Below are 26,704 nucleotides of genomic sequence, written 5' to 3'. Positions count from 1 at the left end.
CGAGGCGCGCGCCAATGAGCGGCCGCGGGGTTTTTTCCGCCCGCCCTCCCTGCCCCGAGTTCCCGGCGGCCCTTGCGGCGGCAGCGGCGGCGGTGGTTGGGTGGTAGGTAAGATGGCGGCTGTGAGTCTGCGGCTCGGAGACTTGGTGTGGTAAGTCTCGGGGCGGCCCCGCGCGCCCGTGCTGTCGGGGAGAAGTGCAACGGGGAGCGCAGCGGGGCGGCTTCTCCGACGTTGCCCTGCGCGGGGGAGTGGAGGCCCGGAATGGCTTCTCTCTGGGGCGCTTCGGTCGGCGGTGCGCGATATGCCGGGGCTGTGGGATCGACGCCCGGCGGCCGAAGGGGCAGCCCGGGGCGAGGAAGGACGGACGGACAGACGGACACACGGACAGACAGACGGACGGACGGACTGACCGATCGACGGTGCACACTTGTGTGCCCGATCCTGGGCCACTAGAACCCGGAGAAAGCTGCACCCCGAAACCGGACGCCATCAACCGCCGTGCTGTGCTGTGCCTCTGCAGTCCCAGGCGACTCGGGGTGCCTCGGAGGCTCCCCGTGAGGTCGAGGAGCCGACGCAGCCGTCCATCCAACCATCCGTCTCTATCGCTGCACCCCCCCCCCCCCCGGGCTAGCCCAGCCCCGAGCCAGCCGCCTTGCGATGGAACCCACCGACCCTGCGCGGGGCGGCTCCGTTTCACTGACAAGCCGAAACCCGACTGGCGCTGCCCCCCCCCCCCCGTGAAAAATGCAAGGGCGACTTCTCTTGTACCAATCCTGGGGGTGCCCGTCGGTGTCCCAGACGTCTGTCCGGCCCCCCACGGCCCACCCGCAAGTGTCAAAAGCCCGGCGGCTGGACTTTGTCAAGGGGGGTTTGCAGAGCCCAACGCCCGCCTGCCTCCCCTTGGGGGTGATAGGCGGCTCCGCCCACCCTGTCGCCCCAAGAAGGCTTAGATGCCCTTGGTTGGGTTTGCCGGTTGCTTGCTCCCCTGCTCCCCGGAAGGTTTGCTCCTTCCCGAGCTAGACTACTAGACTTAAGAGCTCCCACTTGGCCAGCTTTTTTTGTGTGCAGCATGCAGAGGGTCCAAGAGCACATTTGGGATGGGAACAGGACTTGCATGCAGAAAAAAAGGGTTCAAGAAGAACTGGCTTTCTTCCCGGGGAATTGCTAGCTGACTCTCTCTCTCTTCTCCTTCTTCTTCTCTCTAGGGGGAAACTCGGCCGGTATCCACCGTGGCCCGGAAAGGTGAGTAGTGTGTTGGTCTTACAGAAAGATGACAGCTTCCTGGCAGTGTGAGGAGATGGAGTACAAAGGGTTTGTCTCCCTCCCGGGGCTCTTTTTTTAAATAACTTGATTGATTTAAATAACTTGATTGATTGATTGGTTGATTGGTTGGTTTGGGGCCATACCCAGCGGTGCTCAGAAGTCACTCCTGCGCTCAGAAATCACCACCACCCCCGGCAGGCAGGGGGACCATATGGGATGCCGGGAATGGAACCGGCCCCCTCCCATGTCGGCCACATGCAATGCAAGTGCCCTACTGCTGTGCTATCTCTCCGGCCCCTAAACCAGGGCTCTTGTGATTACACTTGGAATGCTTCTATCTTTCTCTCTCTTTCTCTCCCCCCTCTCTCCTATCAGTCATTTTTAAAAAGCAACCTGAACAAAACCAGGTCACTGGCGGGGCAGTATGCAATTATTTGAGTCAGAGATAGGTTTGTGGTGAATTCTTTCAATCCTGTGAATCAATTCTAGCTCCTTTTGAGCCTTACATTTGAGCATAACAAAAGTGGACAAAGAGAATGCTCCAGGAAGAGAGAAATCTAAATGTAGGTTAGTGAAAAGTCAAAAGTATTTTTGTCCCAACTAAGTTTAAATCTCTCCGTGTTACCATATGTGCTGCTCCATTGCATCTTTGCAAGAGTTGGCATTCCAGATTTTGCATGAGGGGAATCTGCCATAGCTTTCCAAATGTTCGCTTTTTAAATTTCTGCTAGGAGCCCAGGAAACATCTTCAGCCTGTCTCTGCAATATGGTATTTTCAGTACCTCAGTTTCCTTTGTTTTCACTGTTACCTGCCTCATTTCTTCCTCTACCAGAGTGCTTTGAAGAATGGCCTCCACATTGCAGAGATAAGGGCACACTAAGGAGAATTGTCTTGGTCATCTTTTTTTTTTTTTTTTTTTTTTTTTGGTTTTTGGGCCACACCCGGCGGTGCTCAGGGATTACTCCTGGCTGTCTGCTCAGAAATAGCTCCTGGCAGGCACGGGGGACCATATGGGACACCGGGATTTGAACCAACCACCTTTGGTCCTGGATCGGCTGCTTGCAAGACAAACGCCGCTGTGCTATCTCTCCGGCCCGTCTTGGTCATCATTTAAAAAATTTTTTTTTGTTTTGTTTTTGGGTCACACCCTGCAGTATTCAGGAGTTAATCCTGGCTCTGCACTCAGAAGTCGCTCCTGGCAGGCTCGGGGGACCATATGGAATGCCGGGATTTGAAACACTGTTCGGCTGTGTGCAAGACAAATGCCCTACCGCTGTGCTATGTCTGTCTCCGGTTTAGGAACTTATGAAAGGAGAGAAAGAGAGAACACAGACTTCTCCAGAATAAAAAAAATAATAATAACAGGAAATCAAGATAAACATTCAAGGGAGAACAAGGGCTTGAAGAGCAAGCCAAAGTTTCAACTGTTACAGGAAGGAGAGGGTGGTATATCTTATTCTTAAACATTGTACATGTTAGGGAAGGTCTCAAGTATCTTTTTTCACCTGGACATCTTCCAGACCTGGGTTTTTGTTTTTTTTTCTTTTTCTTTTTTTTTTTTAACTTTTTTCTTTTTTAGACTTAAGTACTTTTGTTTGGGGGGGGAGCCACACCCGGTGACACTCAGGGGTTACTCCTGGCTATGCGCTCACCGGGCCGGGGGATGGAACTGCTGCTGTCTGTCCTAGGCTACTGCGCACAAGGCAAACGCCTCACGCTCTAAGCCACCGCTCCGGGCCCCCCCTAGACTTAACTAGTGTGTGTGTGTGTGTGTGTGTGTGTGTGTGTGTGTGTATGTGGGCCCCCCCTAGACTTAACTAGTGTGTGTGTGTGTGTGTGTGTGGTTTTTGGGTCACACCCGGCAGTGCTCAGGGGTTATTCCTGGCTCCAGGCTTGGAAATTGCTCCTGGCAGGCACGGGGGACCATATGGGACACCGGGATTCGAACTGATGACCTCCTGCATGAAAGGCAAACGCCTTACCTCCATGCTATCTCTCCGGCCCCTAGACTTAACTACTTTTATTTCACTTTTTTCTTACTGATTTGTAGGTAAGAAACCTCTTGCTTTTATTCCCTAGATTGTTAATCCGCCCAAGGACTTGAAGAAACCACGTGGAAAGAAATGCTTCTTTGTGAAGTTTTTTGGGACAGAAGATCAGTGAGTAGTGACAGCTCACCAAGAGCTGTACCTCCCCTTTACTAGACTGTTACTCTGGGTCTGTCTGGACAGTAGATTAGGATTATCGTTGATCTTACTAGACTTGCATTTCATCCTGCCTTCATTCCTACATAAGCAGAGCTGTTCCTGTGACCTAGCTGGGTAGTTGTCCTGAGGCCAGGAGCAGTGCCAGTGAGGAGAGGACTGGCCTTCTCCACCCAGCCGTATATGACTGTCACACTGAGATCTGCCCCACATCTCATTAAATAACTCCATTGGCAGACCTGTTAATAAAGGCCATGTTTGGTTTTCTTTGTTTTGTTGGGAAGCCACACCTGTTGATACTCAGGGCTCACTTCTGTCTCTGCATTCAGGAATCATTTCTGGCAGATCTCAGGGAGTCAATATGATGCTGGAGACTGTATCCGGGTTGGCCATGTACAAGGCAAGCACCTTACCCATTGTACTATCTCTCTGGCCCCAACTTAACAGTTTTCTCATGGCACTGTTTCAATGGAATGAGTCACTGTCCCAGAATTGTGAATATATATATATATATATATATATAATGTTTTAAAGCTATTTATGCAAACTAAATGGCACTATGATTTTATCTTCTTGCAAGGAAGAAGGGCCTGGAAATGAGTCAGTGGGTTTAATGAAAGGAAACTAAAAGTGTGGCTGTGTGGTCTTTTTTTTGTTTTGTTTTTGGGCCATACCCGTTTGACCCTCAGGGGTTACTCCTGGCTATGCGCTCAGAAATCGCCCCTGGCTTGGGGGGACCATATGGGACACCAGAGGATGAACCGTGGTCTGTCCTATGCTAGCACTTGCAAGGCAGACACATTATCTCTAGCTCCACCTTCCCGGCCCCTGTGTGGTCTGTCTTAAAGGGAGATAGTGCCCAGAGATTAGTACTAAAACAGGATTAGTACTTTATCCGCAGATGAAATCTCCAAGTTGCTGGGTAGCAGCTCATTTCTTTGGAGAAAGAGCTCTAGGTTTGTTCCTGGCCACCTGTGTACCAATGCATGTAGCCCTCGTGGCCCCAGCACCCCTGAGGAGACCCAAAATACAAAAGGCAAAATCAGTGAAACAATGGACGGCCTTGTTCAGAGTCCTTCAGATGCTTCCTTGAGAGGCACTGACTAGAATAAATGTGTGACTGTTTAAGACTTACATGAGGAATATTTTATGGAGCATATCTTAAGAGGTAGTTTAGGGGGGCCGGGCGGTGGCGCTGGAGGTAAGGTGCCTGCCTTGCCTGCGCTAGCCTAGGACGGACCGCGGTTCGATCCCCCGGCGTCCCATATGGTCCCCCAAGAAGCCAGGAGCAACTTCTGAGCGCATAGCCAGGAGTAACCCCTGAGCGTCACAGGGTGTGGCCCAAAAACCAAAAAAAAAAAAAAAAAAGAGGTAGTTTAGACGGGAAATGCCACTGAACTTTTTTTAGGATGGGACCTGCTTTGTGAAGAGCAGAGCTGTGAGCAAGTACAAAACTAGTAGGAATCTACTCTCACACTCTGAGTCAGGGAAGGAAGATTCTGGCACCTGGATGGAGACCCATTGGTGACTAGCCCTGACCTCATCTGACAGTTCTGACTGAGTAGGGCTATTTCATGTCTGGGGATGAGGGTTTGGTCAGTGAGAACTGACATACTCTGTGTGGGAAACACAGAGCAAGTGTTTCTCATATTACCTTTATGAAGAGGTGTAGCCTCCCTGCAATGCCCATCCATCTGTCTGTGCTCAGGGATTACTCTTGGCCAGGTGCTCAAGGGGACCACATGAGGCATCAAACTCAGGTGGGCCTTGTGCTTAGTAAGTGACTTATCTAGCCCCTGACCTGTATTTTTCAGTCATTTTTGACTTATGTATCTTTCTTCCCTATTTTTGCCACTGTAACGACAAGGCAACCACAACCTTGGTTGCCGTGTTCAGGCCACATCCTTGGTGGCTGCGCTCCATCCTAATCTGTAGCTACATACTGTGGTATGCTAGATCATAGCTTTGGTGTCATGAAGTTATGAGAATCAGAACCTGGGCCTGCGATGAATTGGATCAGGTGCGGATGAGTGTTATGTTGTGTTACAGTAACACTGTCAGGGCAAGAAAACCCAAAACATGGTTGTGCCTCGGGAGTGAAGCGATGCAGGTGATCAAATTCACCTCACAGGCACTCAACCACTGAGCTGTGCTAAGTTAAGGAGCGCAGCAAGAGCCAGAGAGATAGATAGCACAGCAGTAGATAGCACAAGATTGCATGCAGCTGATCCAGGACAGGCGGTGGTTCGAACCCCAGCATCCTGTATGGTCCCCATGCCTGCCAGGAGCGATTTCTGAGCACAGAGCCAGGAGGTACCCCTGAGTGCCACCAAGTATGACCCAAAAACAAACACAAAACAGAACAAAAAAGAACGCAGCAAGCAGCTCCCTACAAGAATAGAGACTGAAATCCTCAGGGAAAGTTTACTATGCCAAAACATTCACCGAATGAAGGATGCCTGGATTTGACATTCTCTGTAGTGGAAACTGCCCTAATGTTTTCTGTGCCCTGGAGCTCCCGTGGGGCAGGAATCAGTTGGCCACTTGCAACAGGTGATGACCCAAGGTGAAGTCAGGTGCCCACATTGACTAGGTGATCTGCCAGTGCGGAGACTGGTTAAGCTCTGTGAGAAGCTACAGGGTGGTTCTTGCTTATTTCAGGTGTCTAGTAAGTACCATGAGCACATTGAGGTGACATGCTATGGACACCAACCCCCAGATCCACATGACTAGAGAATTGACAGCACCTTCAGCCCAAAGCCACTCAGATACAGAGGGCTGCTCTGGGGCTTATGTCTTTTTTTTGGGGAGGGGGGGTCACACCCGGCAGCGCTCAGGTGTTACTCCTACCTAGCTTTATGCTCAGAAATTGCTCCTGGCAGGCTTGGGGGACCATATGGGATTCCCCACAGTCCTTCTGCGCCTAAGGCAAACGCGTTACCACTGTGCTATCTCTCCGGCCCCTGGGGCTTATGTCTTTTTTTTTTTTTTTTTTTTTTTTTTGATCATAGTGGCTTACATATCTTTCATGAATCCTAGTAAGGGCTTATGTCTTTAAATACATTTTCCCACCCATCTTCCCTTCATTGTTGATGATGCTGCTAAAATGATCTTGCTACTCTCGTTTGCTGTGCTGCTCACAAGCTGCAGTGCTCTCTCTGTTGTGGTGCTCATGATCTTCAGTGCTCACTGAGATTTGCAGTGGGCTTTTTTTGTTTTTTGGGTCACACCCGGCAGCGCTCAGGGATGCCAGGATTTGAACCACCGACCTTCTGCATGCAGGGTAAACGCCTTACCTCCATGCCATCTCTCCGGCCCCGAGATTTGCACTGTTACTTGTAGGGTTTGTATGTGTTGAAGGTGGCCCTGGTGTTGCAGCCCTTACCCCCCAGGATTTGCACTCAGGATCATATGCTTCAAAGAAGGTTTACTCTCTGCTACTTCGCTACACCCTAATTTTTTTTTTTCTTAGCAGATTTAGAAATAAGTAAGCAGATTTATTAATTTAAGAGGTTGGATATTCAGGATCCTAGCATGACACATCACACAGGACAAAAAGTGGGTCTGATTGAATACCAAAGTAGCTTCTAGAAAATGTACTTGTAACTAGCGGTGAGGTTGACCATCTAGGCACCGCTTTAGATTTCTCCCTGCTCTGGACCAACTTGTGCTCCCTGTTGAGAGCCCTGAGTGCTGAAACATTGAGACTAGTGAGTGTAGAGGGCTGCTGGCTCCAGATGTGGCGAGGGGAGCAGTGTCCTCTCAAGGCTGCAGCAGTTGGTACAGAAGCATCTGGGGCAGGAGAGAAAGCTCCAAAGGGTGGGGTGCTACTTGGCACCTGGGCGGCTCACTTCACCAGACCTGAGCCCTGAGCAGAGCTGTCAGTTTCCCATCACTGGACCGGATACTCTGGAAGGGACCATCAGGGCCTGGCAGTGCCAGGAAGAGGGGCTTGCTAAAGAGATGTTGGGGGCTGTGCATCTGGCACCGGCAGCAAACGTTGAAAGGCTCACATTTGGAAGCATTTTCAAGCCCTAAAAATAGTCTAAATCGATCCTCCCCATAAGTCTCTGCTAACATCTGTGGGTACATCTTTGCTAAAATTTACTGAACTGCTTTTGTCACTCTCGATGGTGTATGTTTGATTTGTCATTTGTCTTTATTTCGGAATAGATTATTCTGGGCCTGTATCAGTGTTTTATGAGAGAGGGGAGGTAGCTAGCATTAGAAACCATTTTCTATTTTTTGTTTTCTTTTTGTTGTTTTGGTTTTTGGGCCACGCCCGGTGATGTTCAGGGGTATATGCTCAGAAATGGCTCCTGGCTAGGGGAACCATACAGGATGTTGGGGATCGAACCAAGTCCATCCTGGATATTCCCTGATCAAGGCAAACACCCTACCGCTGTGCTATCGCTTTGGCCCTTTTTCGTTTGTTTTTGTTTTGGGGCCACACCCAGCAGCATTCAGATTGCTCCTGGCAGGCTCGGGGGGTCATATGGGATGCCAGGGATCAAACCAGGGTCCATCCCCGGTCAGCTGCATGCAAGGTAAACACCCTACCACTATGCTACTTTCCAGCCCTAGAAACCATTTTCTTGTTTTTATTTTATTTTGTTTTGTTTTGTTTTGTTTTGGGGCCACACCTGGTGACACTCAGGGGTTACTCCTGGCTATGCACTCAGAAATCGCTCCTGGTTTGGAAGACCGTATAGGATGCCGGGACCATATCCAGGACATTCGTCCTGGGTCAGCTGTGTATAAGGCAAGCCCCCTACCACTGTGCTATTGCTCCAGCCCCTAGAAATTATTTTCTAAATGCTACTTGCCAGATGCAGACAGAGAAGCAATTCCATCTCTCTGACTGTCTGGCTCTCACCTTCTGACTGAGACAGGAAACTTGTTCACTACCAGGGCACTAGATAGTGAGAGCCTGAGATCCAAATTGCCTGCTGGACTTAGGAGTTTGGGGCTTACCTAGTCTGTTTTCTCTATAAGGGGGACAGGTGCAGCATCGATGTTAGCTACACACCTGAGCAGGCCTACAAAGTTGTGGGTAGCCCTCTGGGGGGGTTGTTCTGTACCAGAGCCTTCACTGATGACCAGTGGACTTTTTATAAGATGCTTGTTTATGGCCCCCCAGTGGAGCTGTAAGCCATGAAGTAATCTCAGTCATCTCTGGCCTTCCTGGGATCCCCTGGGCATCCTTCCTCACATTTGGCAGCAGAAACACAAAGCTCTGTATCCCACTTTTATGCTTAGCCACACAGCTTAAAGGACCCTCTGTTCGTTTCTCACTGTTGCCAGGCAGCTTAGTTTCCCCAGACAGTGTCTAATTAGCTTCCTCGTGCAGCAGGGCAAAGCCTCATATTTGAACCTGCAATGGACAAAACTTGATTTTCTAACTGCCCAGCCCCACAACAAGTTAGGTTAGGAAAAGGTACAATTCCAACAAGGCATTGGAAGGAATTCATAAAGAAAAAAAAATCACAATTTACCCCTTACAGTGAGGAATAAATAGAACATTCCTTTCAAACCTGCATGAGCAGCAGCATGAGGCCCAGAAATCCCATGATCCCTTATAATTAGAGTTTTTGGTATCACTTAACCCAAAGACGATAAATCTACCCTCTCTCTCATCCCCATCTAGGAAGACTCGTACCAGGCCTCATGGGCTAGAGCCATGCTTTCCAGACACCTGATCTGGAAGGCATGCCCTCTAAATAAACTAAGTGGGGGGTTGGATTGTGGGTTTTTTTATTTGTTCTTTGTTTTGGTTACACCCAGAGTTGCTTGGGGATTGCTCTGATGGGAATCAAACCAAGGCATCCCACGTATAAAGCAAACACTTATTCCTTTGAGCTTTCTCCAACCCACAGACACTAACAGTCTTTTAGAGAAAATTTACTCTTGTCTGCAGTGACCGGCTGCTTTTCCAACAGTGTGCTCATTCCTTAAGTAGATTGGCATTTCTGGTATTGAACTCTTATACTGTCAGTTCATTTAGCATATACCACTTTCACTCTTCAGAGATGGTCACAGAAAACTTTACTTAAGGATCTCAAATACCAGTCTTTGAGATGAAAGAAATTTGGTCTGTACTGTTCACCCTCTGGCCAAAAAAAAAAAAAAAAATCAGTAGTTTGCTTACAGAATGTTTCAAAGAGAAGAAGATTGCCTTCATCACTGCTTCCTCACCAAAGGGCCTCATCTAAGCTTATGGGGACACGAAGGCAAGAATGAGATTCTGAGTCTATTATCCCATCTCCAGGGATGCCATTGGTCTTCAGTGGGTTTGTGAAGAAGTAAGTAGCTTTGAGTCTGGAAGGAGAAGGCGGCCCTGAGTCTGGGCCTCAGAGCTTTATCTCCGATACTCATTTCCTCTGAGCACCATAGCTCAGTTTGACACCTCACTTGCTTCTCCAGGTTTTGAGCTTGGCTCTGATGTGTCATTAGTAACCCAGTGAATACTCTGGTGTGTCGACTTTATTTTTTGTTTTTTTTTTTGTTTTTTGTTTTGTTTTGGGTCACACCCAGCAGCGCTCAGGGGTTACTCCTGGCTCTATGCTCAGAAATCGCTCCTGGCAGGCTCAGGGGACCATATGGGATGCCAGGATTTGAACCACCGTCCTTCTGCATCTAAGGCAAACGCCACTGTGCTTTCTCTCCTGCCCCTTTGTTTTTGGTGTGTCGACTTTTAAGACAAACTGATCCTAGAAAGGTACCCCCACCTGGTTGAAGCTCTACATTGAAACTAGAGTCTGAGACCCCTACTTCAAAGGTAATAATAGATCTTGTGCTGGTTTCCTGGCTGTTATGTTTCTACAAACCTATTACAACCCATAGAATAATGCAGGCTGAGGCTGGAATGATAATACAATGAATAGGGCATGTGCCTTGCATGTGGCAGACCACGGTTTGATCCCTGATACCCAATATGTTCCTATGAAGGATGCCAGGAGTGGTCCCTAGCACAGATCTAGGAGTAAACCCTGATCTCTGTCTTGTGTAGCCCCAAACACAGCAAAAATAAAAATAAGAACATAGTGATGCTTGTTGAGTTGGTGGGATCCTCATGTTCAAAGAAGTTAGCAAATTTCCTATTATTTCTTTTTTATTATTTCTAAATACTCTTTTGTTTGTTTTGGGGCCACACCTGGCGATGCTCAGGGGTTACTCCTGGCTCTGCACTTAGAAATCATTCCTGGGGCTGGGCGGTGGCGCTGGAGGTAAGGTGCCTGCCTTGCCTGCGCTAGCCTAGGACGGACCGCGGTTCGATCCCCCGGCGTCCCATATGGTCCCCCAAGAAGCCAGGAGCAACTTCTGAGCGCATAGCCAGGAGTAACCCCTGAGCGTCACAGGGTGTGGCCCAAAAACAAAAAAAAAAAAAAAAAAAAAGAAAAGAAATCATTCCTGTGTGCTCGCTTTGGCAGCACATATACTAAAATTGGAACGATACAGAGAAGATTAGCATGGCCCCTGCGCAAATTCGTGAAGCGTTCCATATTTAAAAAAAAAAAATCATTTCTGCCAGGCTCAGGGAACCATATGTGATGCTGGGGATTAAACCAGGGTCCTTGCAGGGTTGGCCACGTGCAAGGCAAACGCCCTACCACTGTGCTATCTCTCCAGCCCATTATTTCTAAATATTCTTGAGTTTTCTCTGAAGGAGAAAATCCTGTTATTGTGGTATACAGTCCAATTTTTATTTTTATTTTTATTTTTTTGTTTTTTTGGCTTTTGGGCCACACCTGGCGTTGCTCAGGGGTTACTCCTGGCTGTCTGCTCAGAAATACCTCCTGGCAGGCACTGGGGACCATATGGGACATTAGGATTCAAACCAACCACCTTTTGGTCCTGGATCGGCTGCTTGCAAGGCAAACATCGCTGTGCTATCTCTCCAGGCCCCATTTTTTATATCTTTAACCTGACCTACTTTTCCTGAAGTTCCTACCATGAAAGCTATATTACAGGGCAAAACACACATTAACTATTACTTTGCCAAACCTATAAACTTTTCTCCTTTATACTGGGATTCTATAAACTGAACACCTTGCAGGGTGACCACAGAAGCCAGCTAGATTGGTTTGTTTTTTAGTTGGCTGAGCCCGTCATTCCAGAGCTGGCAGCTTTTTTTCTCATTCATTTGTTAACATGGTAGTGGTAGGGGGCCAGGCGGTGGTGCTAGAGGTAAGGTGCCTGCCTTGCCTGCGCTAGCCTTGGACGGACTGTGGTTCGATCCCCCAGCATCCCATATGGTCCCCCAAGCCAGGAGCAACTTCTAAGTGCATAGCCAGGAGTAACCCCTGAGCGTTACCGGGTGTGGCCCAAAAACCAAAAAAAAAAAAAAAAAAAACACATGGTAGTGGTAGGAATTAAAAATTAAGTAGCAAAAAGTATGCTTGACTGTTATCACAACTGAATCTTAATTTCAAAGGCCTCCTTTTGTGATTGCCCCTCATTCCAAACCATGTGTCACCTGTTAGTGTGGTGGTAGCCATAACTGTAATTGTTTCTGAACAATTGTAGGCTCCCTGCTATGATGGAAAGAAGATGAGAGGATGTGGTGCTGCCTTAACCTAGGAGGGTGTTTCGCAGCTCCAGGGCAGGTGCTCAGGCTCTATCAGGTTTGCAGGATTGCTGGGTGGTACTGCAGCTTAGTTCATGCTTGGTTCAGGCAGGTGCCCTGACTCCTGAACTTTAGTGCGGTCTTCTGTGTTCTGTGATAAGCAGGCGGGCAGGCTGCAGAAAGTGTGGTTCAGCATAGAAGCAAATGAAGAAGGGAAACACAGCCTCATTTACAGCATGTGTATTGTTTCTCTTCACATCTTCCAGGAGAATGTACTTGAAGGCTCAGGGTTGGGTTTCCGGGGCACAAGCAGGCCTGTTCAGAGTCTACTTGAACCTTGCGGACATTGACTTCCTGATCCCATGAGATTATTTAGACTTTTTGCCTATGCCTCCTGCATCATGCCCTTGTTTGCCTTCTCTGCTAGTGCCTGGATCAAAGTGGAGCAGCTAAAGCCATACCATGCACACAAGGAGGAAATGATCAAGATTAATAAAGGTAAACGCTTCCAGCAAGCTGTGGACGCTGTGGAAGAGTTCCTCAGAAGAGCCAAAGGAAAGGACCAGGTGAGAGGCAGCTTCTCAATTTCACCCAGCACCAGGCCATTGGGTTTTCCCAGTAAATAACGGATCAGATGTCACCAAACACACACTATTGTGTGTGTGAAATGCTGTGGAGAAGCAGAGTGGCTCATTTCTATAGTGTCGGCTTAGCTCACTGCATGTGGCCAACTTTTCAGGGACTAGGAGCTGGGAGTAGTATCTGAGCTTTTAGGTATAGCCTTGGGCTCCTATCCACACCTGAGCATGAGTCCCTGCTTGGCTCTGGCACAGTGGGCACGTCACGTCTCTTTGCTTCCCCACATGCCAGCAGAGCTTGATGTCTAGGGTGGTTGTGTACAGAAGGCCAGCCGAGCTCCTGGCACTGGCGTGGCTCGTGAAAATGGCGATGGCAGTGGCTGTTACGGTGGTTATCATTGTTATTATTAAACTTCCAGACGTCATCCCACAGTTCTGCTGATGACAAGAATCGACGTAACTCCAGTGAGGAAAGAAGCAGGCCCAACTCAGGTGATGAGAAGCGCAAGCTTAGCCTGTCTGAAGGGAAGGTGAAGAAGAGCGTAGGAGAAGGAAAGAAAAGGGTGTCCTCGGGCTCTTCCGATAGAGGCTCCAAGTCCCCTCTGAAGAGAGCCCAAGAGCAGAGTCCCCGGAAGCGGGGTCGGCCCCCAAAGGATGAGAAGGTTAGTGTCTCTACAGCTCCTGGTGAGTGGCTCTGTGTGTGTATGGCACATTGGAGCTTGTTCTATTTAAGGCTGCAGAGGCCCGAGTACCTGAGAGTCTATGAGTGCCTTGGCCGCAAAGCATTGAACACTGAAGCAGGATGCCTGGGCCAGTACACAAGACGGGCATGGGCCAGGCTTGGCAAGACTGAACAGGAAGGTAGTCCAGGAACAAATGACAGAATGCTTGTCCAAGATAGACAGTATGGGCTGGAGCCAGAGCAGGCGAGAGCTTTCGTTCAAGTGATGGGGCGGTGGCCTGAGCTTGGGCCTGGTGCTGTGGATGGCATGCAGAACCAACACGTGCCCCATTCAAAAGGCATTCACATTGACAGTAGGTTTTAGAAGGGAGGAGGGGGCTCAAGCCTCAGACTCAAGAGAACAGCATCCTGATTTTCAGAGGCTGGAGAACTACAGGACAAGCTGAAAATCCCTTTAGGTCCGGGAGCCAGAGGAAAACTGAGGGTAGAGTCCAAAGCACAGTGGTAGGGCATTTGCTTTGCACACAGCTGACCCGGAACGGACCCAGGTTTGATCTCCAGCATCCCATATGGTCCACCGAGCCTGCCAGGAGTGATTTTTGAGCCAGGAATAACCACCGGGTGTGGCACAAAAACCAAAAAAAAGAAAAGTTATAATGGTGGTCGGGTGAGCACAAACCAACCTCAGAGAGTTGGGCAATCCTTTGCCACCCCACTCTGCTGGGTCCTACCCATCTGGGGAAAGGAAACCAGTGACACCCAAGCCCCTGGTTCTAATTTCGGAACTGTCAACACGAGGTGGAGCAGACTTCATCGTTGTGTTTAGTGACGGCAGCTTCCCTCCGAGCCAGTTAGTACTGGCTAACAAAAGGCTCCCCAGGCCTATCTGCCTGCCCACAGTGCTACACAGTGGGCTGAGTTTCCTGCCCAACTTCTCTGGAGTTGGTCTGGGGATCAGGTGCTCCTTGGCGGGGGCTTGCCCCTTACACTGTGCTTCCCCTCCAGGACCTCACTATCCCCGAGTCCAGCACCGTGAAGGGTATGATGGCCGGCTCCATGGCCGCCTTCAAGTGGCAGCCAGCTGTGAGTGAGGTAAGGGCCACATTCCTGGCTGCCAGCTGGGATATTCTGGTTTTGATTTGCACTACATGAAGGAGGTGAGTGGTAAGGCCCTCTGGTCTGGTGTCCGAATAGACCTAATCCCCAACTTAAAGAGATCTACGAGGGCCCGGAAAGATAGCACAGCGGTGTTTGCCTTGCAAGCAGCCGATTCAGGACCAAAGGTGGTTGGTTCAAATCCCGGTGTCCCATATGGTTCCCCCGTGCCTGCCAGGAGCTATTTCTGAGCAGACAGCCAGGAGTAACCCCTGAGCATCGCCGGGTGTGGCCCAAAAACCAAAAAAAAAAAAAAAAAAGAGATCTACGAGTTGCTCTTGTGGGAGCTGTGGGCAGGGCGAGGTTGGGAAAGCATGAGTGTCCAAAGACTGACTCAATGTGTTCTATATGCAGGGGTCCCAAGGTTCACCTCCAGACACTGCTGGCCCCTTGAACACGGCCAGGTGTGGCCCAAAAAAAAAAAAAAAAACAGGAAAAAAGGGATAAAAACACAAGTCCGTTTCTTCAGCATTTCCCCCACAGTGTTGATGGATAATTGGTATAATATCTATTTTTTTCTCTTAAAGCCACTTGTCCTTTGGTTGGGACAGGGGTCTTGCCCAACTGACTTAGCCCGAGGTGGGACAGTGTCCAGTCAGTGATGAGCGTGAGAGGCTCTCAGAGGGTTTGCAGGCAGACACACCCCCTAGAGGCACGTCTGCCGCGAGGAAGGTAACTGGTCTCTACCATGGCTTCTACTTTCAGCCTGTCAAGGATGCCGACCCTCATTTCCACCACTTCCTCCTCAGCCAAACAGAGAAGGTGAGTCATATTTGGAGACCCTCAGTCAGGGGCTAGCTGGAGGGGAGAAAGCCGCTCACTTAGGCTCTCCTATACCGGTGCTCCCTTACCATGGCCCAGGCCACCTGGACCAGATCAGGTGCCTCGGTGGCTGGAGACTGCCCTGCCCAGCACACTAGTTCTGATGCCACCCGAAGACCAACTCATGAGTCTTAACATTTTCAACTTTAAACTCATCCATTTGGTGCCGGAGAATAACACAGTGGGGAGGGTATTTGCCTTGTTTGTGGCTGGCCTGGATGTGATCCCTGGCATCCCATATGGTCTCCCCAGCACTGCCAAAAATGGTTTCTGAGCGCAGAGCCAGGAGTGACTCCTGAGTGCTGCCAGGTGTGGCCTAAAAATAAAGAAAAAAAATAAAATAGGGCCCGGAGAGATAGCACAGCGGTGTTTGCCTTGCAAGCAGCCGATCCAGGACCTAAGGTGGTTGGTTCAAATCCCGGTATCCCGTATGGTCCCCCGTGCCTGCCAGGAGCTATTTCTGAGCAGACAGTCAGGAGTAACCCCTAAGCACCCCAGGTGTGGCCCAAAAACCAAAAAGAAAAAAAGAAAATAAACTCAGCCATTTGGAGTTGAACTTTTGGAGCTGCCTTCAGTATCTAGCACAAAAACCAGTCTCTGTGATCCCCACCATCCAGGGGCAGCTCTGCTGTGCTACTCGGGGTGCCTTCTTGTTGGGGTCAACACTTCTCATGAGTCTGCGGGGTTCCTAGTGTGACAGGCTGAGTTGGGCGAAGCCTTTGGAATGTCAGGTTCTGAGACCCTCAGGCTCATGGGAGAACTTTTGCCACTTACTCTCTGCAGCCTCTTTAGCTAGCAGAAGTGCATGAGGATTAAAGGAGGTGGTATTAGTTCCCTGGTGGAACAATCAGGCTCCCCTAAAACAGGATCCCGGGCTGGAGCAGTGGCATAATGGTAAGGCATTTGCACACAGCTGATCCAGGATGGACCACGCAGTTTGATCCCCCGGCATCTCTTATGGTCCCCCAAGCCAGGAGCGATTTCTGAGCGCATAACCAGGAGTAAACCCTGAGCATCAAACGGGTGTGGCCCAAAAACAAAAATAATACAGGATGCCAGAGAAGTTTTCAGTGCTGATTCCGCTTTAGGCCAAATCTTCTTCTTTTTTTTTTTTTTTTTTTTTTTTTTTGGTTTTTGGGCCACACCCTGTGACGCTCAGGGGTTACTCCTGGCTTCTTGGGGGACCATATGGGACGCCGGGGGATTGAACCGCGGTCTGTCCTAGGCTAGCGCAGGCAAGGCAGGCACCTTACCTACAGCGCCACCGCCCGGCCCCTAGGCCAAATCTTAAATCTTCTAAGGGAATATATCACAGAGTGAGGGTATGCCGCCGCCGCGCCGCCGCCCCCCCCCCCCCCCCCCCCCCCCCCCCCCCCCCGTGCCTTGCCAGGGAGAATCTGGAGAGGTATGGGTTCAGAGCAGGTAGAAGCCTTAGTTAAGTGTCTGGTCACTTGCAGAAGGCCCTCTCCAGTCCCAGTAAATTCTGTCTTTTTCTCTCTCTTAGCCGGCTGTCTGTTACCAAGCAATCACAAAGAAACTTAAGATCTGTGAAGAGGTACGTAGCTGTACGCTCCTGTCTGGGTCTATTTCGAAGGCCTGGCCGCGAGCACACTGCTGATATTCTCTTCCTCCTTCCCCTAGGAGACAGGGTCCACCTCCATCCAGGCAGCTGACAGCACCGCAGTGAACGGAAGCATCACACCAACCGACAAAAAGTAGGTCCTTTTAGTAACGCTTCCTGTGGGAAACCCCAGAGGGCCTAGAGCACTTAACTGGCCTTTTCCCAGAGTACAGTCTCAGTAGGTGTGAGAAAGACCTCAAGATCTTGTGACAGACATGTGACCCTCTGACAATGAATGGCTTAAATAAACATGGACATCAGACATGGAATCAGGGGGTTGGGGACTTGGTGGGATCAGGCAAATGTTGGAACAGAGCGGCTTCTCCTATTCCCTCCATACTTCAGGGGAATCTTGTTGTACCCAAAAGTGATGACAACAAGACTTACAGGAGGGCATTGATGAAGGGGCTCATTCTCCTAATTAGGAATGCCAAGTTTAGGTTTCCATAGTCATCTTTAACTAAAAGCAGTTCTGCTGCTGCTGCTGCTTTTTTATTTTTTATTTTTTGGAGTATTGTTAAAACTAATTCAGACCAGATAGATGGTACAAGAGGGGGGTAAAACTCTTGCCTTGCACACAGTGCACCCAAACACTATCTCTGGCACCACATATGGTCCCTTTAGCCTGTCTGGGGAGATTCCTGAGCACAACTAAAAAGAAATTGCTATTTTTACCAGTCATTTTCTGTGAGTTCTCCTTGTAGAGTGGAGGAGATAAAAGGGTGTTATGTCCTAATAAAAGGAAGATGAATGCCTACCATTGAGTTAATAGGCTTTCTGTTGGGGTTTGGGGATTTGGTTTAGTTTTTGAACCACGCCCAGCAATGCTCAGGGCTTACTCCTGTCTTTGCACTTAGGTATTTACTCCTGATGGGCTCAGAGAACCCTGGGGTGCTGAGGACCAGGCCCTGGTTGGCCACATACAAGGCCAATGCCCTACCCACTGTCCTATTGCTCTGGCTGCAAGACTGGACTGTCTTGGTTTTCAAATGAAAGGGACTTGGCTAGCAGCTGGACTGGGTTTCAGTAATCTCACCTGAGACCCCTGTTGCCTTGTTGCTCAGACCCACCCGTGTTTGAAGCCAGGCACAAAGAGAATCAGCTCACGTAGTCCTCCTGCCCGGATGGACTATCTGTTGTCATGTTTCAGATCCTGAAGCTTCATCTCCAGTTTGCTGGGTGTCCTAGAACACCACAGAAAAGGAAAAGGATCCCCATCCTGACGCACAAACTTAGGCCAACTTAACATTGACAAAGGAAGAACTTTCTTGTTATGCATCTTTCTGCCTTTGCCCATGGGCATATCACCTGAGGGAGGTGCTGGCTTCCATTTCCAGCAACTTTGTGCAGGTAGACAGAGAACAAGCCAGAGAGAGGGGTATCTGCTAGAATGTGGGAAGCTTGGAGAAGGGACAGTTTGCAGAGGTGGCTGCAGTTATCACACTGGGACATCTAATGGTGGTGGATACAGCTAAGAGAAAACTGAGCTGAAAAACAAGAGGACCTAGTCAAAACTGAACCTGTGCCTTAGACTGGCTCCACTCTCGAGTGCCACCCCATCAGGCAGGTTCACGGGTGCCTTTAGAAAGTGCCCTAACCAGGTGGTCAGAGCCAGTTGGCCCATTCGTCCTGTCTGTCCCCATCAGACTGCAGAATGGGTGTGACTGATACTGGCTGCCGGCAGAGCCTCATCTCTAGGTGCATTTTAAGACATCAGGGCAGAAAAGAGCTCATGTGCCCATGACTACATTGTGGAAAGCCCCAAGTTGCCTCCACCCTCGGTCTGTCCCCACTAACTACACCACTCCACCACAAATCCTGCTTCTAACAACAAAGAATTGAAGAAACATGCTCTTTAACCATGTTTGGAGCCTCAGAAAAGACACCAAGATCAGGTCATCTGAAGCTTCCAGGAAATGTATTGATGAATAATAGGCTGTGAGTTGTGGATACCACAGGAAGGGGTAGAATCTGGGAGTGAAAGTGAGCAGAGCATCGAGGACCAAAGGCAGCAGAGGCTGGAGGGAGACAGGAGTGCGCAGAGGATGCAGGTCTCTTGGATTTGCTCCAAAACTCAGCAGGAGTTTTGGAGACAAGGATCAGGCCCACGCTGCTCAGGACTGGCAAGTGACAGGGCTGAAGATGGCGCCTGCTTTCCAGTCCCTGTCACCCAGGCTACAAGGAAGAGAAATTGGGAAGACTAAATTCTATGGCAGGCGTGGTTTAGAACTCCTGGTTTGGTTCAGCGACGCTTGTATAATCAGTGGCATAGTGAGGAAGTCATGCCTGCCTTGTGCCCACCACAGTGCTTCTGCTGGTTTGAGCACCTCAGCCTGCTGCCCACAGCTGACCAGACCCTCTCTTTCAGGATCGGGTTTCTGGGCCTTGGCCTCATGGGAAGTGGTATCGTCTCCAACTTGCTAAAAATGGGTCATACAGTCACTGTCTGGAACCGGACTGCAGAAAAAGTAAGTTTTTCACTGCTACTGTGAATGTGCAGGGTCGGGGGTGAGCCCTGGCAGGGATGGTGGGAGAATAAGGGGTGCCCTCCCCTGTCTGCACCAGCCCTGGCACACAGAAACTGTGCCCTTAGCTCAGGCAGGTAGAGATGAAGTATGCCAGGTGATACAACAAAAAGGGAAGATTTTAAAATACTGGACATGGATCAAGGATAAGGCCCTGAGATAGGACAAATGCCCTGGCACCATGAAGCACCTGTTTCAGTCCTTGGCACTGCAGAAAAAAAGAAAAATACCAAGGATATAAAATGAAGTGACCCAAAAAACCAAAAAATAAAGAAAAAAAAAAAAAGCCCTTTAGGGGAGATATAAATTAAAAGAGAATGCATCTTGTGTGCAAAGCCCTGGGTTTGATCCCTGGTACTACACAGTATTCCCCCAGTAGCACCAGGAATGATCACAAAGCCAGAAGTAAACCCTAAACAAGCACTGACTTTGACCTGAGAACAAGAACACAAAGGAAATATTAGTGAAAAACTAAAAGAATGTGCATTAAAACTTTTATGCAGGGGCCGGAGAGATAGCATGGAGGTAGGGTGTTTGCCTTGCATGCAGAAGGACGGTGTTTCAAATCCCATATGGTCCCCCGAGCCTGCCAGGAGCGATTTCTGAGCGTAGAGCCAGGAGTAACCCCTGAGCACTGCCAGGTGTGACCAAAAAAAAAACTTTTATGTAAAAGTTGATAAAAATAAGTTCAAACTAGTCTAATTACTGATGTGTTTTGTTATGAGCTGTCCTGAGTGACTGTGACTATAAGCTCACGAAAGGCTAGTGCTGGGGCACCCCAGAGGCAACCAGGTGAGAAGCAGCTGCCACCTCAACACAAGGGCTGCAGACAGGCGCTTCCCCCAACAGAAAGCTGCAGTCCTTGTGTGGCTGAGCAAGGGCACCTCTAGGTATGGGGACGTGAGAACACGATGGTCCTTACGGAGCCTCGTCTGCTTTCCCAGGTGCCACCACCCTCTGGAGTCCCTGGCCCCTGCCCTTGCAGACAGGCCAGGAGGACTGGGCGCTGAGTCTCCGGCCTGCCCGGCCTGCCTGCCTGCCTGCCTCAGTGTACTGCGTGCAGCTCACGTTAGGATCTGTGACTTTTGCAGTGTGATTTGTTCATCCAGGAGGGGGCCCGCCTAGGAAGAACCCCCGCTGAAGTCGTTTCCACTTGTGACATCACCTTTGCCTGCGTGTCGGATCCCAAGGCAGCCAAGGATGTAAGGATCCCCTCCCTCTCTCCCCTCAGCGTCCCACCTTGTAGCCAGGAAGGCTGACTGGCCTCCTCCCCTCCTCCCCTGCATACAGAGTGAGTGTCTGCATGGGGGTACATTTCCCTTCCTGGGCCATCTCCCATCTTGCAGGGTCTTGTGTAAGCTGAAACAGACTGCCTTGCATGGAGAGCAAAGAGCAAGAGCTGCCATGGGCCTGAGCCCCCTGAGATGAACCACACAGGCTTGTGTGCTGGGCTGACAACTTCCAGCCTCAGTGTACCTTTGACCCATGTGCCTGTTTCCTGCTTAGCTGTCCCTTTATTTGTACATTTGGATTTTTTTTTGTTTGTTTTTGTTTTTCGGGCCACACCCGTTTGATGCTCAGGGGTTACTCCTGGCTAAGCGCTCAGAAATTGCCCCTGGCTTGGGGGGACCATATGGGATGCCGGGGGATAGAACCGTGGTCCTTCCTTGGCTAGGTAAGGCAGACACCTTACCTCTAGCGCCACCTCGCTGGCCCCAGGAAATGTATTTTTTATGCTAAGATTCTGTAGCTTGATTCAGGGAAATCCTAAGATGTCCTTAAGGAAACACTGATGTTTCATCTTTTATTTATTCAGTTTTGGGACCATACCTAACTGCTGGGGATCACTCCCAGAGGTCCTCGGGGGACCATGTGGTACCAGGGATCAATGTGGGACTTCTGCTTGCAAAGCCTATTCTCCAGCTCTCTAAGTACCTCCCATGTCCCTGAAGTTTTATCTTTGGGGGGATAGCATGAGGCACTTGTGCTCCTAACTCTGTGCACGAGGTTGCTCCACCATGCTCAGGTGACCCTGTAGTGCTAAAGTTTAACTCAAGTCTACTGCATGCAAAGCCTGTGCTCTCCCTGGCTCCAGAGCCCATCTTTCAGTGGGTTTTTTTTTTTTTTATTTTTGGGCCACACCCGGTGGTGCTCAAGGGTTACTCCTGGCTGTCTGCTCAGAAATAGCTCCTGGCAGGCACGGGGGACCATATGGGACACCAGGATTTGAACCAACCACCTTTGGTCCTGGATCGGCTGCTTGCAAAGCAAACGCCGCTGTGCTATCTCTCCGGGCCCAGAGGAGGTTTTCTATAAGAATTAAATACTTGGGCCGGGAAGGTGGCGCTGGAGATAAGGTGTCTGCCTTGTAAGCGCTACCAAGGAACGGACCTCGATCCCCCGGCGTCCCATATGGTCCCCCCAAGCCAGGGGCGATTTCTGAGCACATAGCCAGGAGTAACCCCTGAGCGTCAAACGGGTGTGGCCCAAAAACCAAAAAAAAAAAAAAAAAAAAAAAAAAGAATTAAATACTTGGGCCAGAGTGATAGTACAGCAGGGAGGACTCTTGCCTTTCATGTGGCCGACCCAGGTTCAATCCCCAGCACCCCTGATGGTCCTGGAGCCTACCAGAAGTAAACCCTGAACACAACCAGGTGTGGCACTGAAAGTACATTCTTTCTTTTTTTTTTTTTTTTTGTGTGTGTGTGTGTGTGTGTGTGTGTGTGGTTTTTGGGTCACACCCGGCAGTGCTCAGGAGTTATTCCTGGCTTCACGCTCAGAAATTGCTCCTGGCAGGCACGGGGGACCATATGGGACGCCGGGATTCGAACTGATGACCTCCTGCATGAAAGGCAAACACCTTACCTCCATGCTATCTCTCCGGCCCCCAAAGTACATTCTTTCTAAAGGGGTGGGGAATGGGTGCACAGTAAATGGAAGCCGGAGCCCCTTTTTATTTACTTGCTCTTTTCTTTCCTACCTATTTCTTCCTGATTCAGAAAAGAGATTAAGCAGCAGGATCCTGGCCTCAGGCGATGGGCTTTGGGCGTGAGGCTGGGAGCCTGGGCTATTGCTTCTCCCTGTGTCTCCACAGCTGGTGCTGGGCCCCAGTGGTGTGCTGCAGGGGATTCGCCCTGGGAAGTGCTACGTGGACATGTCGACAGTGGACGCAGACACAGTCACTGAGCTGGCCCAGGTAGTGGCCTCCTTGGGCTGGCCCCCAGCACCATACAGTTGACACTCCATGGTAGTGCCCAGAGATGGAAGTGGCCTGTCCTCTCCTCTCCTCCTTCAGAGCCGCCGCAAGTCGGGCTCTCAGGGTGGACTCGCTCACTAGTGCCGGGCTGCCAGCTCTGCAGTAAGGACCAGCAGGGTCTTCCTCCTCTTGAGGAGACAGCAGCCTCCTGTGTAAACAGTTGGTGACTGCAGGGAAGGACATTGTTTGTAGGGACCTGCCATTGGCTTTGGTCTTTGTGAGCATTTCAGGTTTCCAAAGAGCCTGTGAGGGACCCCAGCTTCTCCATTTGCTACATGTGATGTGGACTTGTGCTGGGGACAGTGTGTGAGCCCTCGTTAGCCCAGCTCCTGTGTGACCTGGACTGCAGAGGCTGGGCCTCCAGAAGCTGTGGCTTCTCTTCCAGGTGATTGTATCAAGGGGGGGCCGCTTCCTCGAGGCCCCAGTCTCAGGGAACCAGCAACTGTCCAACGACGGGATGTTGGTGATCTTAGCAGCCGGGGACAGGGGCTTGTACGAGGACTGCAGCAGCTGCTTCCAGGCCATGGGGAAGACTTCCTTCTTTCTGGGTAACCTAACTCTGCTCAGGCCTGGGGAGGGAACAGAATGCTCTGGGCAGAGAACCCCAGCCTGGTGGATCACCTAGAAAGTGACCCGGACTCTTTGCCTGGCAGGTGAGGTTGGCAATGCAGCCAAGATGATGCTGATCGTCAACATGGTCCAAGGGAGCTTTATGGCCACCATAGCTGAGGGGCTCACGCTGGCCCAGGTGACAGGCCAGTCTCAGCAAACACTCCTGGACATCCTCAACCAGGGACAGCTGGCTAGCATCTTCCTGGATCAGAAGTGCCAAAGTAGGTTTGCCCTCTCACGTCTCTCATTTAGTTGATTTCCCGTAAGAGCTGGGGATGGGTCTGGCAGTACCACAGAAAAGCAGAACAACCTCTTCACGGGTGGCTCCCCCCCAGTCAGAAGGGTTCAGAGACATAGGGGGTTCGGGGTCCAGAGAACGAGCCTGGATGCCTGAGGGGAGGGACCACCAGGTACTGGATCCTGCCAGTTTGGCAGGTGGTGTCTCTTCTAATACTGGCTCCCTCTACAGACATTCTCCAAGGGAATTTCAAGCCTGATTTCTACCTGAAATACATCCAGAAGGATCTGCGCCTGGCCATTGCACTGGGTGATGCTGTTAACCACCCCACACCCATGGCAGCTGCCGCCAACGAGGTGACTGTGTGCACTGCCCCCCCTTTCTCCCCTGTCCCCTCCTTTCCCTGGCCTCCCAGCTTCTCCCCACCCTCCCCTCTGTCCTGTGCCCACTCCTCCCTCTCCTTTCCCACCTTCCTGCCTTTGCCTGGCACTGCTGTGAGACCTATAGTTCCTGTTTGTCTTCAGTCTCTTATTCCCTGTGCTTTCATCTTGGTTTTTTGTTTGTTCGTTCGTTTGTTTGTTTTGGAGCCACGCCCGGCCGTGCTCAGGGTTTACTCCTGGCTCTGCACTCAGAAAATCGCTCCTGACAGGCTCTGGGGATCATATGGGATGCTGGAAATCAAATCCAGGTCTGCCCTGGGTCGGGCACATGCCACGGAAACACCCTGCTGCTGTGCTATCAGCCCCTGTGCTTTCATCTTGGCCGGTGCATTATTTCTATTTGTCCAGTGTCTGGACATAGGCAACTGGTGTTACAACTGGGCGACATTATCCCTTTATTTCAGAATCGCACAAGGCCTGCATCCTTGCCTTCCCGCCTACTCGGTTTGCTTTTTACCTCTCTCCACTAACACATGACCCATTTACATTCCCTGCTTTGTCCTTTGGGCAGGATCTCAGCCTGGGCCCTTCCAACATTCCATGGAGGCCTTCCTGTGCCTTGCAGGATATTTAGTGGTTTCCTGCCCATAGCCCACAAGATACCCACCGCACCCCCTCAGTTGGTAGGAAATGTCTATGGACATTTTCCAATCTCCTTGAGTAGGGGGATTAGGCAGGGAATGCCTTGAGCCAAAGCCCACAGGTGACGTGGATCCTAAGGACAGTTGGGGTGGTCCTCGCTGCTCAGTCAGTGTGCTGACATCTAAGCCCTTGAGGCCCTCACACCAGTCAGTCACACCGTAACCTCCCCCAATGCCAGGAAGCAGTTGCCCCATGCTCTGAGATGTTAAGAAAGGGTGGTGTGGGGGAGAACGCAATAGATAGGGAGCTTGCCTTGTACATAGCCAACTCGGACTCAATTCCCAGAACCCAATATATCTCCCTAAACCCTGACAGGAATATCACTGAACATGCTGGCTATCGCCCAAAGACAGAAATAAAAGGAACTAAGATGCTTTTCAGTGCATTTAGGCCAACAGCCTAAACCAGGGGTCTGCAACCTTTAAAAGAGCCACTTGGGGGGAGGGGACGAGCCACTTAGACTTGTTTTTCCAAAGGAAAAAAAAAAAACCCTGGGAGTCGCAAAAGCATTGCGACACAGCATACATTGCATCTTATCTTAATGCTATATACAGGATCGTGCAGTTAGCTTCGATCTGAAGAAAAAAAAAAGAATTTCACTTAAAAATGTAAAATATAGGGCCCGGAGAGATAGCACAACGGTGTTTGCCTTGCAAGTAGCCGATCCAGGACCAAAGGTGGTTGGTTCGAATCCCGGTGTCCCATATGGTCCCCTGTGCCTACCAGGAGCTATTTCTGAGCAGACAGCCAGGAGGAACCCCTGAGCACAGCCGGGTGTGGCCCAAAAACCACAAAATAAAAAAATGTAAAATATATTTGTGCAGGGGCCAGAGCTGCATCTGCCTTGCTCTCACTAGCCTAGGACAGACCACTATTCGATCCCTCTCTGCCCTATATGGTGTCTCCCAAGCCAGGAGCAATTTCTGAGCACATAGCCAGGAGTAACCCCTGAGCTTCACCAGGTGTGGCTGAAAAAAAAAGGGTTTTTTTTGCAAATTAATAGCCAATTAAAATATTTAATTTAGGGGCTCGAGAGATAGCATGGAGGTAAGATGTTTGCCTCACATGCAGAAGGACAGTGGTTCGAATCCCAGCATCCCATATAGTCCCCCAAGCCTGCCAGGAGCGATTTCTGAGCGAGAGCCAAAAGTAACCCCTGAACGTTGCCAGGTGTGACCCAAAAACAAAAAAAATTTTTTTAATTTCCCTGTTTAATGAGATTTTTGCCTCACAGCTCGGGAGGCAGTGTAAGTGATACCACTCCCCGCCTCCCTTCTATGGGCCCTGCTGTTGGAGCCTTGGCAGAGCTTCAAAAGAGCCGCATGTGGCTCTGGGGCTGCAGGTTGTGGACCCCCCCCCCCCCTTCTCCTCACCTCCAGGAAGCAGGCCATGGCCTCCAAGCCTGTCCCCTCTCATTCCAGGTATACAAAAGAGCCAAGGCACTGGACCAGTCCGACAACGACATGTCTGCAGTGTACCGAGCCTACATACACTAAGCCTTGGACGCTCCCCTCTTCCTCCCTCTGACCCTCTTCTTCACACGGGGTTGAGGTCCTGGGACTTAACTCTGGACCAGACCACCTCTCTCCATCTCTTTTTATACAGACTCTGAGACTTGCCATCAGCACAGCTCACAGCATCATTCCTCCCCTGGAGGGCCTGGGGGCAGGGAGAAAGGGGTACCAGCAGGATTGGCCCATGGGGCAGCTCTCAAGTGCAAACAGCCCTGGACTAGGTGGCTGTGTTTTCCCTCTCACAAACACACATGTCCCCCTCACACACTGGCTCTCAGTGCGGAGAGGGGCTCTCCCGAAACTGCTGCCTGCCTTGTGGTTGGTTTTCCTACAAGTTTGTCTTCTCTGACCCTTCCACCTGAGGGGATGGAATCAGTGGTGACCCCTGGCAGCCTCGCCGATGTCCTCAGTGAAGAGGCTTTGGTCGCCTCCGTGTTCTCCATTGGATCCCCAGGGAGAGAGGCTCTGGGCCAAGCAGAGCCAGCAAGGACGAAATGGAGGGCCCTGCCTGTGGCCCTCCAACCTCAGGTGACCAGCTGATGAATGAGCTTGACAGGAAAAGCTCTTGATGTGCAAGCAAGTCCC

The 26,704-nt window shown here is 50.4% G+C and overlaps 1 protein-coding gene and 1 pseudogene across 2 annotated transcripts; both read left to right on the top strand.

The window, feature by feature from the left end:
• Window positions 1–83: 83 nt before the first annotated feature.
• On the top strand, window positions 84–26,704 carry GLYR1 (glyoxylate reductase 1 homolog). 2 transcript variants are annotated; one of them, XM_049768464.1, is made up of 16 exons: window positions 84–150; window positions 1,206–1,242; window positions 3,344–3,423; window positions 12,462–12,600; window positions 13,032–13,274; window positions 14,300–14,386; window positions 15,155–15,211; window positions 16,776–16,826; window positions 16,913–16,986; window positions 19,261–19,360; window positions 20,527–20,619; window positions 22,512–22,613; window positions 23,059–23,221; window positions 23,327–23,506; window positions 23,755–23,879; window positions 26,027–26,704. In XM_049768464.1, the coding sequence occupies exons 1-16, from the start codon at window positions 113–115 to the stop codon at window positions 26,099–26,101; spliced, it is 1,644 nt and encodes a 547-aa protein (XP_049624421.1). In that variant the 5' UTR covers window positions 84–112; the 3' UTR covers window positions 26,102–26,704. The 2 variants fall into 2 exon arrangements, with proteins under 2 accessions (XP_049624421.1, XP_049624420.1); XM_049768463.1 differs by having other exon boundaries at window positions 20,509–20,619.
• Window positions 10,883–10,976, top strand: LOC126002291 (uncharacterized; annotated as a pseudogene).

The sequence above is a fragment of the Suncus etruscus genome, chromosome 2, assembly GCF_024139225.1.
Source record: "Suncus etruscus isolate mSunEtr1 chromosome 2, mSunEtr1.pri.cur, whole genome shotgun sequence".
NCBI classification, from domain to species: domain Eukaryota; kingdom Metazoa; phylum Chordata; class Mammalia; order Eulipotyphla; family Soricidae; genus Suncus; species Suncus etruscus.
Note: the sequence above shows the minus strand (reverse complement) of the source record. Positions and strands in the feature narration are given on the sequence as shown.

Coding starts and splice junctions, on each gene's coding strand:
- GLYR1 (XM_049768463.1), top strand. CDS start 113: ATGGCGGCTGTGAGTCTGCGGCTCGGAGACTTGGTGTG. Junction 15,212..16,775: donor TCCTCAGCCAAACAGAGAAG/GTGAGTCATATT, acceptor TCTCTCTCTTAG/CCGGCTGTCTGTTACCAAGC. Junction 23,222..23,326: donor GAAGACTTCCTTCTTTCTGG/GTAACCTAACTC, acceptor TTTGCCTGGCAG/GTGAGGTTGGCAATGCAGCC.